Below are 16785 nucleotides of genomic sequence, written 5' to 3'. Positions count from 1 at the left end.
TTACTCGCCGATCATGTAGCCAATCTGTTGTAATTGGGAATTGCTCAGTCATGCTTAAACCCTTTAATTTTTTAAAACTGTCCAATTAAAGACTATTTGGAAAAATTGATCAACGATTATCTATAGATGTATAAATTCTCAGGTAGGTTAAATGTTTTCGAACACTATGGCTGATCTGCAATCAGTATATTATTATTTCTGTTGATCCAAAATTATACTTATTACATCATAATTCTTTAACCTAAGCCAATCAAGTGAGAGACCCATGACCCTTCCAGTCATCTGGTGACAAATGAATTAAACTCTAGTAAAGTCGTTAGACCGTTTCAATGGACACCTCCCAAGAAATTTGCGATCAAGCGGTGAAGAAAAATGGAACTGCGGTTATAGAAACGTATTTGTGCACGATCCTCGCAGTAAAGAATCTAGGCAATAGTGTAAAACAGACCTGAAAAAATTCAGGCCTGTACGAGATTCGAACCACCGACCTCTACGATATTAGTGCAGCACTCAACCAATTGAGCTAATAAGCGAACTGGGAGCAAGTCATCAAATTAGTCCGACATAAACCCGCAAGATGATAAATCAAACACAACAAATGTATGAAGTTCATATATCTGAACTGCGGTTATAGAAACGTATTTGTGCACGATCATAGCAGTAAAGAGCACCTTTAAAGCAATTGTGAAAATCAGACCTGAAAAAATTCAGGCCTGTACGGGATTCGAAACCACTGACCTCTGCGATACTTGTGCAGCGCTCTACCAATTGACCAAACAAGCAACTGGGAGCAGGCCATCAAATAAGTCCGACATTAAAATTTCTCCAATTCGGGATCTTTCGATGGCTCTAAGGAAATATATGAGGAAATGTATCAGCAACAAAGTAAAATGTTGAAAGTCTGGTGGATCAACGAAAGTAAACGAAATACTGAACTGAAAGTGTTTTAGGTAAAAAGGCAACCTCGACGCTCCAGGGTCACAAACATTATAAATTAGATAGATAGATCGTTTATTAGATAATACTTTTGCAGTCGTAAAACTGAATTGCGTGTTTTACAGATAACATTGGTTAACATATAGAGCTAAATACAATCATATAAATGTAAAAGCCTAATATGATAATTCTAGAATGTGATTATCTAAAATTAAAGTTACCTTTCTTTGAAGCTTTAGGAGCTATTGTGCGCACCCTGGGACATAGCATAAAAGAAGAAGGGTCGAAAACGTTCCGTGTGAGAACGTGGCAAATTATATATCTCTTGACGCCTCAAATTATAACTAGATTTTTTCCTTGATGGCAGAATATGAAACAACTTATGTTTGGGATTGTTAGCGATGGAATCCAACAAATGACAACAGAGTTCTATGCATCTATCATACAAAGTTGGCAGGCCTAGTCTGTCAAGGCATTCCCAATATGACATTTCAGGTGAAATTATGGAAAGCACCCGTTTCTGAATTCTTTCTATATCCTCATTAAGATAGGCCGGGAGTGCATGATGGACGCTGGAGCGCAGTATTCTGGTATAGGTCTAATTGTTGTACAATAAAAGTTCATAATGTCAGTAAGGGGAACACGGGCCCTTTTCAAGAGGACAATAAAATACAGGCGCTTATTTGCTTTCTTAATGCATGCAGTCTGCAATGTGATTGTTCATTTCAAGTCACTGGATATCGTAACACCTAATATCTTCGCGCGGTCGGTGACAGGAAGCTCGTGACCATCTACCTCGAGAGGGGAGAAGTTATGAGGGTTCTTCTTGAAGTCAATAATCATCTCCTTGCATTAATTATCTGCTAAAGAAAGGTAAACTGGGAGCGGATCCATCGAAAATATCGAAATAATCAGGAACACTAACAAGAAGCTAGCCCATTATAACGCTTAAACGGATGACTGAAACAAATATTACATTGACAAATTCGACTGCAAGCAATCGTTTTTTTACATGTGCGAATGCTCTGCACCTTAAACATAGTAAGGCAACGGTACTCTGAAAGTTGATTTCAAAGGTGAATTAACTAACCAAAGGCAAATAAAACGTTTTAGAAAATCATCTTGATCTTGTTCGTTGTGGAAGGCTGCTATCTGCTAAGAGTCGGACCCTAAATAATGCTGCGAGTCGCCTCACACGTGAGATCCTTGTTTAAGCCACAAAGGTTTATGGGATCACCACGTAGCTAACATCGCATAAAATTCCTGGAAGATAATATACGGCAAAGGGTTTTTTTAATGTCCGAGAAAACTGTTTTGGAGAGAAATCACTTTTTCGCCACAGAGGAATGTAGATGGATTTTGTCGATGTTGATGCGTACTCAGCTGCTGCACCGTTCATGATCGCCGAATGGATCAGGGCAGAAAGAGTGTAGGGCCAACACAATAGAAACCTTATCGACTTTCCCGACAGCCAATCTGGGATCTCTTCGATTTCAAGGTTTCATTTGTCGGAGATCTGGGAAGGTCGGGAATCAGTAAAATTGCCGATCGTCTACGATTTTCTTGACTTACGAAAACCATGCATTACAACTAAAAAACGGCGAGTTATTAGGTTATTTAGTAAGCAGCGAGATCAGTAAAGTTACTGTATGCCGAGGTCAGAGATACGACCTCAAAGCTCCAATGCGACATTTCATAAACTGCTTAACGAAAGCTAAACATTTGAAAAACAAAAGACACGGATGTGGCCATTTTAATGAAATTAACGAACAGAGACTGTATCGAAACCGACGGTTGACTGATATGAATGAAACAAGTTTCGGCACGGATTCGATTGCAAACTATCTCTCATTTGTTTTCAAGCGGTGTAAACCAGTGTTTGAATACTGAAAATTGGACGCTTTTACGGCACAAAACAGCAATACACTGAAAATTGATTGTAAATGTAAATTAACTCACCTAAGGCAAATAAATTGATAAAGAAAATCACCTTGATCCTGTTTGATGTTCAAAGGAACTCAGCTCAGACTGTTTTGTAATGCAATAACACTTTCGGTCTACTTTCTCGTAAATTAGTTGACAAGACGAAATCATGATTACCCTCTTCCACACTCTACAACACAGAGACAGACAAACGAGACGGCGAATCTGCTTCAGCATCTTTTACCAGGAAACGAGTAACTTATGAGAGGTCAAGGAAAGCTTCCCGAGCGGGAGGGAGTGTAAAAAAAGTCCAATTAACTATTAATAGAACAGATAAAGTCGAACGCCCCAAGGTTGTCTTGAGGGAGGGGGGGGGGGGGGGGGTTAAAGCAATGTAAACTTACAGCTTTTCGTTATGGAAAAGAACTTATTAAGGAAAACAACCACAGCAACTGTAAGTCTGTTCAAAATTGCTGACTTTTGTTCTTTTTTTGCCTAGTTGGGGTATCTCGAAGAAATTTCATTTGTTTCAAGCTCAACTCTGCGCAACAGTCTGCGGACTATTCATGCAGAGGAGAGAATTCAAAACGACTAAAATGCTACCTACAGAATCCTCAATTGTTTTATAAGTTTCACGGCCCGTTATGACTGACTGGGAAGTTTGGGATAGAGGAGCATGGTCGAGCAGGATTTTGGAAAACGTTCGGCAAAAAAAATCCAAGAGCTCAACAGTTTTTAATTCAAAAATTGTTTTAAGAATGACTTATTTTAAATAAAATGACCTCTTGAACTGCTATTAGTGTGAAAGACAACTCAATATGATACCTAGACACTAGATTTGATAAAGGGAACGAGAAATGTTTCTATCGTCATCAAAGTGATGACTGTTTTAACACAAAATCCGTGACTTTCTCCAGTAGTTCTATTATGGGAGTTGTCAGGGGAAACTTGGTGGAGAGTTTCTTCTTTACCACTGGCTTTCTGATGTAATATCTGCAACATTTATGAGACAACAAAAAATATTTATGGGAATGATTCAACAGAAATTTGAAGGTTCACCTGTCTAATTTGCCGTTTCATTTCTTCTGCCTCTCATCATTTACTCTACGACAGTAGTTCATCATTTATGCTTGTTGGCGTTACAGAACAAATCTGCTTGAACTAATTTTTTGTGTTTGTTTCGTTCTGTTTTTTTTTTTTAGTTTTAATTTTCATCTATTCTTTTTAAGGTTGTTTTTTTCAACCAAGGACAATTAAGTAAGTTTTGATTACTCCCACTCCGATGGGTCTCCTCTGATAAACCCTTCAATAATTCCACTCCCCTCGTCTGCAAGCCTTTGAAATTAATGAACCTTCCAGGGTATCTTGAAACGCTTACTATAAGCTATCAAATATTACAATTGCAAGAACAATTGCGGGAAAATTGGCAGAAAAGAATCGCTCGCCATTCATTCTCAATACTACAAAAAAGCCTTGTCAACAATAATGGCCAAACAAAACTTGCTAGATCAGAAATTAAACACGAAGGCGTGCTATATAAGGAAGTCTTCCCTGGGAAGACCTAGGCTCATTTGTCACTCACCGTTGACATGTGCGGGTCGAATTGAAATGCTGGTAGACGAACAAAAAGAGATAATGAGATATCTTTTGTTTACTTCCACCAGTATGGTGGCATCAGGTAACGTGCGAACCACCTACTTCGATCTCAAATTTACCGCCACAAATAAAGACAGTTTCCATTGGAGAAAGGAAATACAAATCTCAAAAATTCTTGTATTGTGATGAAGACATAAAACAATTTTGAGGAATGCGCCCGCTGTTCACTGCTTTGGAGTAGCTGTAGCTCAAGCTGACTTGACTCTAAGAGTTCTATATCACACGACGGTTGATTTACAAATAGTCCAGTGGAACCTAAGGCTCCATTTATAGCGCGCCCTCGTGTTTAGAAGCAAAATCAATTGCACTAGTGACCACGAAAAGTCCCAGCTTTTTCGGCGAAGTCCGTGGCGCGATTGTCTAAAAAAACAAAAACATCTACTCGGGTCTCCGTTCATTTTTTTTCCCATAGTGCCACGTACTTCACCGAAAATGGCGGACTGCTCATAGTCTACCGCACCATCATACCTAAATTCTTCTGCGTATCCAACTCGGATTTGACTCTCAATCACTGCACCATATTCCAGAAAATTCTTGAGCACGTAAAGTTGTCAGTAAAGAAGAACAGCTTCGGAAGGAGACAGATATCCGTCAGAAGATGATACTAATAACGTTAAACGTTCCAGGATCCTCAGCACGAAACATTTCTGAAAAATGAACGAAAAATATTAACATTTGATTGCGATACACTTTCGTTGTCGTCAGACACAGATTGGCCAAATGATTAAAGTTTGAATTAATAGGCGCTACATGTCAATCACCGCCGTAAAGAAGGAAAACTGTTTTTTTGCACGGTCCGAATAGAGCGGGTGGGAGTTTAGGAAAAATGCCTTTCGCCATCTTGAAACGAATTGCAATTATTTAAACTTTAAAATCTCTGTGTTTCTATAATGCTTGGAATGAGCAATCTTTTCTGAATGTTTGCTTCTATTTTGCCTCAACCCTTTGACTACCATGAGTGACCAAGGCAGAATTTCTCCTTGCCATATCATTACAACATCAAGCAGACAAGTGATGAGAATGAAGAAAAATAGGTCCGCAATGCGTACATGTGTGGCTTACGAAATTGAGCTGCTTTTTAGTGTTTGGTGTCATAATGAGTTTCTTCTAGAAGAGCTAATATTTGATTATGGCTGGATAGTTTTTAATATTGTTCCTGATCATCAATAAAACAAGATGACTAGCATACAGTAGTACTGAAATGTTCATTTTCAAGTTCAGATTTAATGGCCAAACTTTGTTATGGAGGTCTCATTTTCACAACAAAGGTTGCACCGGTAACATGAGGATTTTAGGAACTGAAAAAAACGTCCGCATCCTCTCCCATAGTGGCCTGAAAAATTCAGTCATGAATTTGTTTACGTAACAAAGTAAAATTGAGTTCTGAAGTTCGTTGGTTAATTGTCTTTTCCAAGTCAAGTTTATTTTGGTCAGCTACTGAGTGTATCAATCAGCCCAACCTACTTCGTATAAAGCTGATTGGTTTCTAGTGTGATCTATTGATGCTTAGCCTAGTTTACATTTGTACTTGAGTTTTGCACTAGTGATACATGAAAAAGGCACCTAACTGTTTTCAACCAGTCAAGAGTGTAATTTTTCATGTATATCAGTATTGCGATGAATTAACTAAGACCAAACAAGTAACTGAAAAGGAGTTGTAGTCTACCAAATAGACTACCAAACAGAAATCTTGGATTATGACATAGTGCAGTTTACAATTCGTGCAAGCCACACAAAAATACTAGTTGATCCAATACCAAATTCTCATATCAAACATCATAAGAATTGTTTGGCTGACAGTAATGAGAATTACTAATGAGATCACGGAGTGAAAAAGGTTAAGGAAGGTTGGTCTGTGAATTGAAATTTTGAGCTCATATGAATCGAATTTAAACAGAATTACCTCTAACAACGTCATATGAACCCCTCAAATGTACAAGCAATTTTTGAAAAACCTAGCGAGATACTTAATGTTCTTAAGTGAAATACTCACTGTTTGTTCTTGGGCTTCGACAAACTTTATGAGCCAAAAAATGTTTAGAACAGTGTCTTCTACTGAAAAGCAGTTGGCCTGAAATAACAAGAAACTTAATCTCATAAAGTTATCATAAATTCAGTCCAGTCACTGTAGCCATTGTTCACAGTAGTAAGAATGTTAGGATGAGTTACAAGGTCAACCCTACATCAAAGTTAACAATGAGTGACTAGCATCTCATTTCTCCTTACGATGTCATCCCTGAGTCATATATTACAGTCCCGAGAATGTAGGAAATGATCACCAACTAAAGAAACTCTTGACTGTTTAACAAATTGTCCTTGTCGTGAGCTTAGGAAACGTGTAAAGAAACAAAAATCCCAATAAACGATGCTGCCCTTAACATCCATATTTATATTCTCCATTTCTCTATACATCGCCTGTGATACTGGCAAGGAGAACTTGTTTGACAATCAGGAAGTCCTTTTGATAGCGATCATTTCTTTCATTCTCACCATGTAAATGTTCAATTTACGGGAGATATTTTGAGGAGAAATGAGATGTTAGTCACCCTTAGGAGTTAATGGTTTTCAAACCAAACCTGATGCACAGCACACATCAGTTCAAACAGAAGCGAAGTAGCATTGTCCAGAACTTCTCTCAATAGTTTATCAGTCTGAAAAGAAACAGATAGTACATTTGTAAGTGATAACAGCAGATGTCTCATTACACTTTTTAGTACCAAGGCATCCTCACGAGAATTACTATGCGAGAAATTATTTCGAGAATTGGATTCCTTTAAGTCCCATGCAAAGGTGAGTAGACAATGATACTTAAGTATCCTGGCGCTGATGTGGAGGTCCTGCCTTCTAATGAGAACCCAGGAGGAGTCCACATACAAAAAATCACCATGAAGTGAACCCAGAGGATGTAAATGGAGGACTGCACAAAAAGTCCCTGGGTTTTTGATAAAGAGCATCTGCAACACATTATGTTTTATTTTTTTTCGTTAACACTTCATCATCCAAAATTTCAGGAGTCACTATAGGGTGGGGCCTGAGCCCGAGTTGGTTCGGCCATGCACAGTTTAGTAGACTTACAACTCGTTAATTGTGTCCTTGCTTATTTTGTTTGTGATAAAACTAGGACAGGCTGTAGCAACAGTGTACCCTTGTAGATGTATTTGAAAACAATAACCCTACCTCTTGTTCCCTATTTCTCATTGTAAACATGTTCTTGTCAGCTCCTGACAACAACAGTTGAGCTGCAGGAGAGATACCAACTGGTTGCTGTGATGTGATTAAAGGATGAAGAACAATGAATTTGAGAAGATCCTTGATAGCTTGTCCTCTGTAAAAAGAAAGCACTTCAACTGAGCCAGTGTCTGGACAATTAACAGAGTGACTTGTGTACAAATAATATTTTGACTAACCTGCTTGCAGGCAGTAGTTTGTGTTTTCAAGTGTGAGATTCAGCTCGGCGAGTATTCAGCCCAGGCTCAAGCCCTGCATGGCCAGGAACATTGTGTTGTTCTTAGGCAAGACACTTTACTCCCGTCGCTTCATGCTACGGAAACTGGAGTTAAGCGCCTACCTGAAGGGGCCTTGGAATCTTCCAGCAGTGTGATAAAGGTTGTTTTTCAGTAGTCACTTACAATAATTAAGATGCCTCAGCATCACCAACTTACTTGTGTGCTTTTATGACCATCAATCGTGTGGATAGAATGTCTGTCTCACGAAACTGACAAACAAGTGTCTGCAACAGCACCACAACAAAGCTGCAAATGATTAAAAGAGAAATTTCAACCAAACCTGAAAGTACAAAGTTCCAGAGGGGGATTAGCGGGATTTCCGAAGATCGAAAGAAAGTACCGCACAAAATTTACGTCCAATTGGGAGCAAATAATTGTGCCAGGATAAGTGCTATTTTAAATGACCATATTTTTTTGGAAAGAAAGTACTTGTAAGTATGACTGACAGCAAGATTGATAAAACAGCCGCTGATGGCCCGAAATAATTTCCAAAGAAATAAAACTCACTTTGAACTCTTTTACATCTTATGGTCTCATTCGCTGTCTTCTTCGTTTTCTCGCCGTCTCAACCATACAGACTAGACTAGACACCCTGTATCCCCTCTTAAGTTGGAAAAAGGGGTCCACTGGGCCCTCTTTGACCAATTTCTTAGAATAAAAACCGTCAGTGCAAAGCGCATTTAATTTGCAAAAAAAAACAAAATAAATTCAACCGCTAATAGAACTGAGTTACAGGAGAGCAAATATTTTCTGTTCCGCACGACCCAACTCAGCATTAAGCATTTTATCACCATGACTGTCGCTCTATTTCTATCTTCAGGGTTTGTACACTTTTTCAGGCCAAAGATTCAAGGACTTTACAAGGACTTTTTATAATGACAATTTTACCTCAAAACCAAGAAAAATGAAAAATGTTTCTGTTAACAACTATGTTTTGGGTTTACCGATGGTGCAAAACAAAAGCAGATATATTTCGATGTTGTTCAAAAAAAAGTCAAGGACTTTCAAGGACCCTAAACAAAATTCAAGTACTTTCAAGGCCTTGAAATCGGCCTCCTGAAACTCAAGGGTTTTCAAGGGTTTTCAAGACGCGTACGAACCCTGTAACTTTCTAGTTTTAGTTGCTGCTCGCTTTTCCAACCCTGCTCGCATAATCTCATGCAGCCCTCATAGGGATATTTTTCATTTGCCGCAACCAGTTTCCCCAGGCTTATTGGATTCAATATGCGCTACCCTCATATCCTACACTGCACCTTTCAAAAGTTCTAAGTCAAACTATAAGTAGCATCTTTTGAGCTCTTCACAAGGTTCCTTTGTCGAGTTCATCACCTTCTTAGTATCATTGACAAACGAAAGCCAGTCATTTTGAAATGTAACACCCCTGTTTAGTATAATTGTCACGTGCGAGGTGATTATAGCAAGATAGATCACAATCCCTGACTAGTCAAAGTGCAAAAATCTCTTTCATCATCAGCGTAATTATTCTAATTTTCAAAATGTTGCACAGAGCAACATGGGTGATATGAAAATAACACTTACTCAAGCTTATCCTCTCTATTGCTTCCTTTCTTTTGTGATGATTGGCTGCGGGATTGACGCATGTACTGCTGTAGTTGACCCACCATGAACACAAAGAGATCTGCTGACTTGAGTTGAACTGCAATCAATATTTGAAGCAAAAGATCCAGATAGGAAACCATAAAACATGTAGTGTAAGGGGGGCACTATGGTGCGAAACCAATCAGAGAAGAGGATTATGTTCCACCGTCACCATACTGGATGCTATTCCAGCCATATTATGGGTTAGTTTGCACCACATGTTACAAAATACTCTTCTCTAATGGTCGGGCAGCACAGTGCCCCCTTATACTGTCAACTGAAAGCAAAGTCATAATTTAAAACATTGGCCTGTAATTCAGACTACCTTTGTTGAAAAACGATTGAGTTACTGTTGCGTGACATCCGGTCAGGCTGTGCCGAGTTGTAATTTAAAAACACTGGCCTGTCACTCAGACTACCTTCAATGTCCACTTTATTGTTTACAGTCTGGTGCGTAAACATTCAAGGAAGTGCGATTGCAATGAACAAATTGGGAAGCATATTAGTGAGTATTCCCTAAATGATACAAGTGCTTCAATGCCTTTTATGAGTAACATTTTCCTTTCTGTCTGATTTATCAAAAGCTCAGATCAAGCAAATCTACTGAGCGCTACTGCTACTGCTCGTTATTCGATAAATTTGCACAGCGATGCGACATGTGTACGTGTAGCATGATAGCTTTTTTCACTGACGTGTAAATTTTCCATTGTCGATTTATTCCTTTTTCAAGCCGAAAAGTTCTTTGTTTTACACAACAATGTAACACATAGGAAACTTATAGCTCTGAACAACAAAGTCGTGCATTCGTTTTTGCCCGTGCAAGCAGAAAAAAAAATCGTATGTGCATGTCTGACTACCGTGCATCTGAGCATATGAAATGTGTCTGTGTTGTTAACTTACATCTGAGTGGTAGGGTACCGTACCTTCCAAAAGTATTTTTTTTAAGTTAAAACTCTTCTCTGCGGCCGTAAAAAGCTCCTGGATGAGAATAATGTCTTCTCCATGATATGCGATTGAAGAATTTCTGTCTTCAGCTTATTAAACAAGTGCAATAGCTGCGAACTGAAAAAGAATATGATAATAACATAAAGGACTCAAATCTAACTAATATTATTCAGTAGCCATGAGCCCTCAATTTATAATTTTTCTTTTGCTGTGGGCTGTTTGCTCCACATAAGCCGGGTTCTCTTAAAACTGGACAATGACCTGAGGTTAGACAATACAGCTGCAAATTGTATTAGAACATAGCTAGCAGAGTCGCGCAATCAAATTCATTATACGTAAGCGTGCTCAAAATCCCGATAGTGCACGCTGTTAGCGTCAGCAAATCCGACTTCGCCAGAAATTGTTTTTTCGCGCGAGCGGCCATTGCTAGTGCGGGGAAAAATAACACATTTCGCGACAATAATGGATACAAACAGAAACTCGGCCTGCTAGCCCGAAAACGAAGACAATGTTTCGACCTTTTCCCATGGGCTAGAGTTCTTAAATGAGGCAGAAAAAGAGGAAAACAAAGGAAAAGGAGACTCGGCATCAGCGCCGTCACGATTCGCTTCAACTGATATTGTTGTCCGTTTTTCGAGTCGCATTTGATGCACAATTCCACCGGCTATGTTCTAAAACAATTGGTTCATGCTTTCAGCTGTGCACTATCGAGTTATGGAGCACGTGGGAAGTTTGGAGAGCACTCAAGAAGCTAGAGGTGCCCTCGGCTATCGCCTCGGGCAACTCTTACGCTACTTTCGTGCTCTCCAAACTTCCCGCGTGCTCCATAACTCGATAGTGCTCGCTAAAGCATGAACCAATTGTTAATTAGTAATAAAAATGCACCTGTTTTAAATATTAGCAAAGTTTTTCCTGAGGAGATATTTTACATGTACTTAACTATTGTATTATTTGTTGAAACTAAAGGAGAAATTATAAAATTGAATACTGACTTCCTCAAAAAGTGCATGAAGGCTTATTTAAAATGTTGGGTAAAAGAGGGGGAATTTATTGGAGGATGGGTGCTAATAGTCAAGGGGGGGCACTAATTATTATTCTCCTGTACTGATTCTGCTATAGGTTAAAACATAGGCATGCTATGCATGCAGGAGTTATTTTTTTTGGATATGTGGGTTGAAATTGGACACTTAGTAACTGGTGCTGCTGTCTGAATAATTGATGGCAAAAAGAGACTACACTGGTACCACTCTTACTGCAGTCCCCTCCACAGCCTCATTTTGAACTCGTCACGCAACGCTTTCTCTCCAACGTTGCGTGACGAAACCAAACAACAACCTCATTATAGCTCATAGGCTATAATAATGCTTACTGCCACCTCTTTTTCAGAGATAAAGTCGCAGTTATCTGGAATCTGGATACTGTTGAAGTGTATAGGGTTAAAAATTAACAAGTTAGTTATTTGATAAAACTGTATGAGAAACTTAAGGGGCTGAATTTCTGCATACATGTAAAGCTATATTTCAAAATTAAACCACATAAAAAGAAATAGGTTCGCAATGCATACATGTATGGCCTACGAAATCGAGCTGCTTTTTAATGTCTGGTACCGGTGTCTTACTGAGTTTCTACTGGAAGAGCTAATACCTAATTACAGTTAGATAGTTTCAACATTGTTCCTGTTCATCGATAACACAAGATAACTAGCACACAATAGTCCTGAAATGCTCACTTTCAAAGTGAAGGTTAATGGCCAAACTTTTTTTACGGAGGTCTCCTTTTGACAACAAAGGTTGCAAATGTAACCTGAGGATTTTGGGAACTCAAAAAAACCTCAGCATTATCTCCCATAGTGGTCTGATAGGTTCAGTCATGATTTTGTCTATGCAACAAAGTGAAATTGAGTTCTGAAGTTGTTAGGTTGATTGTTTTTTCAAGGCAAGTGATGTGAAATTAACTATAGTGAAGCATTTCATATGAATATTATTTTTTAGCATTTTGTGTACCAGTACATGAGAACAAAACTTTCCAGAAGGGCCGGGAGAAACAGGAAATGATATAATCTACACTAGAAGCCATTGGGAGCTTGATTTGGTCTGAACATACGACTAATTTTGGACAATAAATACAGGCAAACTTTCACAATGCTGAGCGTAGGTTTCTATTGTCTATTAGGGAACAAAGTTCTAGTTCCAGTTAGTTGAGGTTATAATTATTGTATATGGGTTTTGTGGGACTGTATTTTCAATAAAGAACACAGAAAAAAAAATTAGTTGAGGTAGGTGGATATGGGGTTGCAAATAGAAGAATTTAGGGAAAAAAGATATGTGCATAACAAGATCAGAACAAAAGCAATACTTTAATGAATCATATGTTGAGTAGTACTCTGAGGTAACATTACATTAACATTACTAATAATTTTTAACCCAATAAGATTTACAATTTGACCTGGAGGCTTTACTTAACAGAAAGTTCAATAGAGATAGATTGTCACCATAATAGATTTCAGGAACAGTAATCAGAGACAACTTAAACACAACAGAGTTCAATGTACAGGCAAGTACATGATGGTATCATATGATTTAAAGTAACTGAATCTTTCAAGTTTTCTTATTGATATTGTTATTTCATAACAGTGTGTTTCCCCAATTCAAGCTACGTGGAGACATGAAATAAATGGGTGAACTTGACATCATCATGTAAATGGTCAACTTGACATGCTGTATCAAAATTTGTCCTGCAGCTGAAATCTTACTCAGGAATGCAAGTTTGTTAGTGTTTATCAAATGAATATACATAAAAATATCCAAGCTTTTGTTTGTATTGGTCAACTACTATGTGCATCAATCAGCACAACCAACTTCGCGTAAGTCTGATTGGTTTCTAGTGTGATCTATTGTTGCTGAGCCATCAGTAGTGTACATTTGTACCTGAGTTATTACTTTTTTTATTTAATCACTTTCACCAGAGTGCGGTGAGGGTCGCACAACAGAGCTAGGCTCCAAATTAAGTGCGCCCTAGTCCCACCCACCCCACCCCATGGGAGGACATCCATCACACAGTAATCTCGTGTGTGGGAAATTAACGTCTCCTACCCCAACCCAGCAGGAGACGGGACCTCCATTTATTCGTCCCTATCCGAGAAGACTAGAATATCTAACCATTTCTTGATGTTATAGAAAGGTAGCAAATTCTTCTCAATTATTTTAAGACCCTGAGTGTTGGTCCGGCCGGGGCTCGAACCCTCGACCTCCCGCACAACAGTCCAGCGCTCTATCCAATCCTTGAGCCAATCCTTGACCAGTATTGTTCAATCGGGATTCCTCTACTTACATTTGTCGTTTTCAAATATGCCTCCGCGTGAATTCTCATCTGTCCAAGGAGAATGCATTCCACAATTATCTAACTTATTTCACTTTATGTACACTTTTGTATTTCACTTTATGGCACTTTTGTACAAGTGATACATGAAAAAGGCACCTAGCTGTTTTTAGCCAATTAAGAGTGTAATTTTTCATGTATATCAGTATTGTGATGAATTAGCCAAAACCAAACAAGTAACTGAAAAGGAGTCGTGGTGTACCAAATAAAAGCCTAATACACGTGTATTGCTACCAAGTTTAAATATCAGTGCTTATCTGAACCATTACGAAGAGAATTTAGAAGACTGCCAAGCTTACAGGAAGTCATGAAATGTTAAGGTCTGAATAATTCTGGGCATTACTTGGAAAACATAATACTAATCACATTTCAGTTGTAACATTAACCTGCTAAGCTCCTACAAGAAATGGAATATAGGCATTGTAGAAAATCATTTGTGAAAACCAAAACATCACATCGTTCCACATTTTGTGTTGTCCAACCACTTGCTTCAATACTGGCCAGTAAATACATTTAAATAAAACATCATAAGCATGAAACTCCAAAAATAATCCTTAAAACGTGATGAGATATCCTTTGTTTTCACAAAATTGTCATGAGAGCCAATCCTTGACCAGTATTGTTCAATCGGGATTCCTCTACTTACATTTGTCGTTTTCAAATATGCCTCCGCGTGAATTCTCATCTGTCCAAGGAGAATGCATTCCACAATTATCTAACTTATTTCACTTTATGGCACTTTCAGGTGGCTTCAGAAACTTCCAAACACTTTCAGACACTCTGAGTGGTGCAACCCGCACCGATAGATCAAACCGATAGTTGTTGGCTTGCAAGCGTGCAATGACTCATTTCCAGTGTAGTACAACCCGTACCTAAGATTCAAGCAGTTAAATGTTGCCTTTTAAGAGTGTAAAAGCTCTTGCACAAGCTGCACTTGTAACACAAGCCGGGTCTGGGTGTGTTGATTTGTGTGAGGAGAACTAACTCGTGATACGATCGCCTGAAAAAAATTGCCCTGGACCACGGTTAAATCCAAGACAATTTGCAAGATGGCTGACCCGAGATGGGGTCTCGACTCTCGTGGACAAATAAATAAATTCGATCTTGCCATAACTTTGCTACACACTTTGTGTAAGGGGCCGACCATTTAACTTCTGAGGGGGGGGGGGGGTGGGTGACCTCTGGTCATCAAAAAAATTTTTTTCTAGCAATCTGCTGTGCAGGATATTTTATTCCGTTCTAAATGCTATTTTTTCCTGTTACATTTGGGCTGCATGCAATTTTTTCTTCCAAAAAGCGCGCGCAGGAAATCTTTCTTCAAAATTACCCACCCCCCTCAAGAGTTAAATGGTCGGCCCCCCAAGCCACACGCCTTTTCCACAGTTACGTCTCTTACGTCAAAGATATCCATGGTTACTAGAGATCTAATCTTACTATCATCATCATCATAGTTTATTTAATAAAGCAGGTTGAGGGATAGGCAAGTCATTACGTCCTGATCTGGACCTGCATCAATTAAACTATCAACTAATAAATACCTGATTAGTGAATAGACCGAAAATGGTATGTAAATAATGACAATTAAAAGAAATATATATTAATAACAATACGGAGTAAATGTTAAAAGTATTTAAAGTCAACAGATTTGTAGGAAACGCTACAGGAAGCTTTAGCAAAGCTGATAGATTTCAGAATTCTCTTTATTTTCCCTGAGTTTTCTCTTGAAGGAAGTTAAGTTTGAGCTGTTCTTCGTGTCTTCGGGAAGGAGGTTCCAGGATAGTGCAGCTCTGTGCTTAAACGAAGATCTTCCCATTTCTGTTCTTGGTCTATGAACCTTAACTTTTAGGGATTTTCTTAAGTCATAAGCAGTCTCGGATTTCACTATTAAGTCATTTAGAGGCTCGATGCTATTTCCATGATAGATATTGTACGTAATAACTAAAAGTCTCCTGATGTAAAATGAAACAATAGAGTTCCAGCGTGGAGCGTTCATGATGTCATCACTGTGGATGCTATGGGGTAGGTTGTAAATAATTCTAGTAGCTCTTAAATGAATTCGATCAATATCATCCGTCAAGGCTGAAGAACAAGACCCCCAGACTACAATGCCATGCAAAACGCTAGGGATAATAGTTTTATAATAAATGTTTTCTAAGGTTGGTATCGGTAAAAACTTTATCCGATTCAGTACTGCGACTTTGTTGCTGAATGACTTACAAACGTTCTTTATGTGCTCCTGCCATGATAGCTTGCTGTCAATTGTCACCCCAAGACATTTAGATGATGACTTGTACTCAATAAAGCTATTACCAAAGGCCAAGCGTGGCAGGGGGCCAATAAAGTTCTGGCTAGAAATTATCACGGCTTCAGATTTCGATTCGTTGGCGATTAATCTGTTTGATCAGGACACCAGGTGTACAGCTGGTCTAGTACAGACTGGAGTGTTAAGATGATATCGTCGATGTTGTTTCCAATTGTAAAAATAGTAGTATCATCGGCAAACATAAATAATTCACCACTAGTTATTGATTCTGGAAGATCGTTTACAAATATTAAAAATAATTTTGGCCCTAGTATTGAGCCTTGGGGAACTCCATGTGTGATGGTTTTGGGCTCGGACTGATATCCTGATATTTGGACAAATTGTTTACGTGCAGACATGTAATCGGTAAGCCACGAATGCAAATCGCCAGATATCCCAATTGCCTTTAGCTTCTCTAGAAGGATGGTATGGTTCACTGTGTCGAATGCTTTTCGAAAGTCAATAAAAAGCACGCCCACTTTAAGGCCCTTGTCAAGCGCATTTTTCCAGGTCTCTGTTAGGTGAAGTAAGAGGCTTTCA

General features: G+C 38.7%; 1 protein-coding gene across 7 annotated transcripts; it reads right to left on the bottom strand.

Moving 5' to 3' along the window:
• Positions 1 to 3575: 3575 nt before the first annotated feature.
• LOC148731528 (uncharacterized protein C12orf56-like) lies at positions 3576 to 10829 on the bottom strand. Of its 7 annotated transcripts, XR_016001423.1 has the most exons (8): positions 10544 to 10822; positions 9561 to 9678; positions 8178 to 8267; positions 7693 to 7840; positions 7092 to 7166; positions 6509 to 6586; positions 4984 to 5162; positions 3725 to 3852 (listed from the first exon to the last, which is right to left on the bottom strand). XR_016001423.1 is itself a non-coding variant. In XM_088760539.1 (7 exons), exons 2-7 carry the CDS (start codon positions 9644 to 9646, stop codon positions 3685 to 3687), a joined length of 645 nt encoding a protein of 214 aa, XP_088616665.1. In that variant the 5' UTR covers positions 9647 to 9667; positions 10521 to 10829; the 3' UTR covers positions 3576 to 3684. The 7 variants fall into 7 exon arrangements, 6 of the variants coding, with proteins under 6 accessions (XP_088616665.1, XP_088616666.1, XP_088616663.1 ...); XM_088760539.1 differs by lacking the exon at positions 4984 to 5162 and having other exon boundaries at positions 3576 to 3852; positions 9561 to 9667; positions 10521 to 10829; XM_088760540.1 differs by lacking the exon at positions 4984 to 5162 and having other exon boundaries at positions 3576 to 3852; positions 9561 to 9663; positions 10544 to 10829.
• Between the last annotated feature and the right edge of the window lie 5956 nt (positions 10830 to 16785).

The sequence above is a fragment of the Stylophora pistillata genome, chromosome 5 (assembly GCF_964205215.1).
Source record: "Stylophora pistillata chromosome 5, jaStyPist1.2, whole genome shotgun sequence".
In the NCBI taxonomy this organism is placed as follows: domain Eukaryota; kingdom Metazoa; phylum Cnidaria; class Anthozoa; order Scleractinia; family Pocilloporidae; genus Stylophora; species Stylophora pistillata.
Note: the sequence above shows the minus strand (reverse complement) of the source record. Positions and strands in the feature narration are given on the sequence as shown.

Coding starts and splice junctions, on each gene's coding strand:
- LOC148731528 (XM_088760539.1), bottom strand. CDS start 9,646: ATGGTGGGTCAACTACAGCAGTACATGCGTCAATCCCGCAGCCAATCA. Junction 7,841..8,177: donor ATGGTCATAAAAGCACACAA/GTAAGTTGGTGA, acceptor TTCTTTTTACAG/AGGACAAGCTATCAAGGATC. Junction 3,853..6,508: donor TCGAAGCCCAAGAACAAACA/GTGAGTATTTCA, acceptor TAAATGTTGCAG/ATATTACATCAGAAAGCCAG.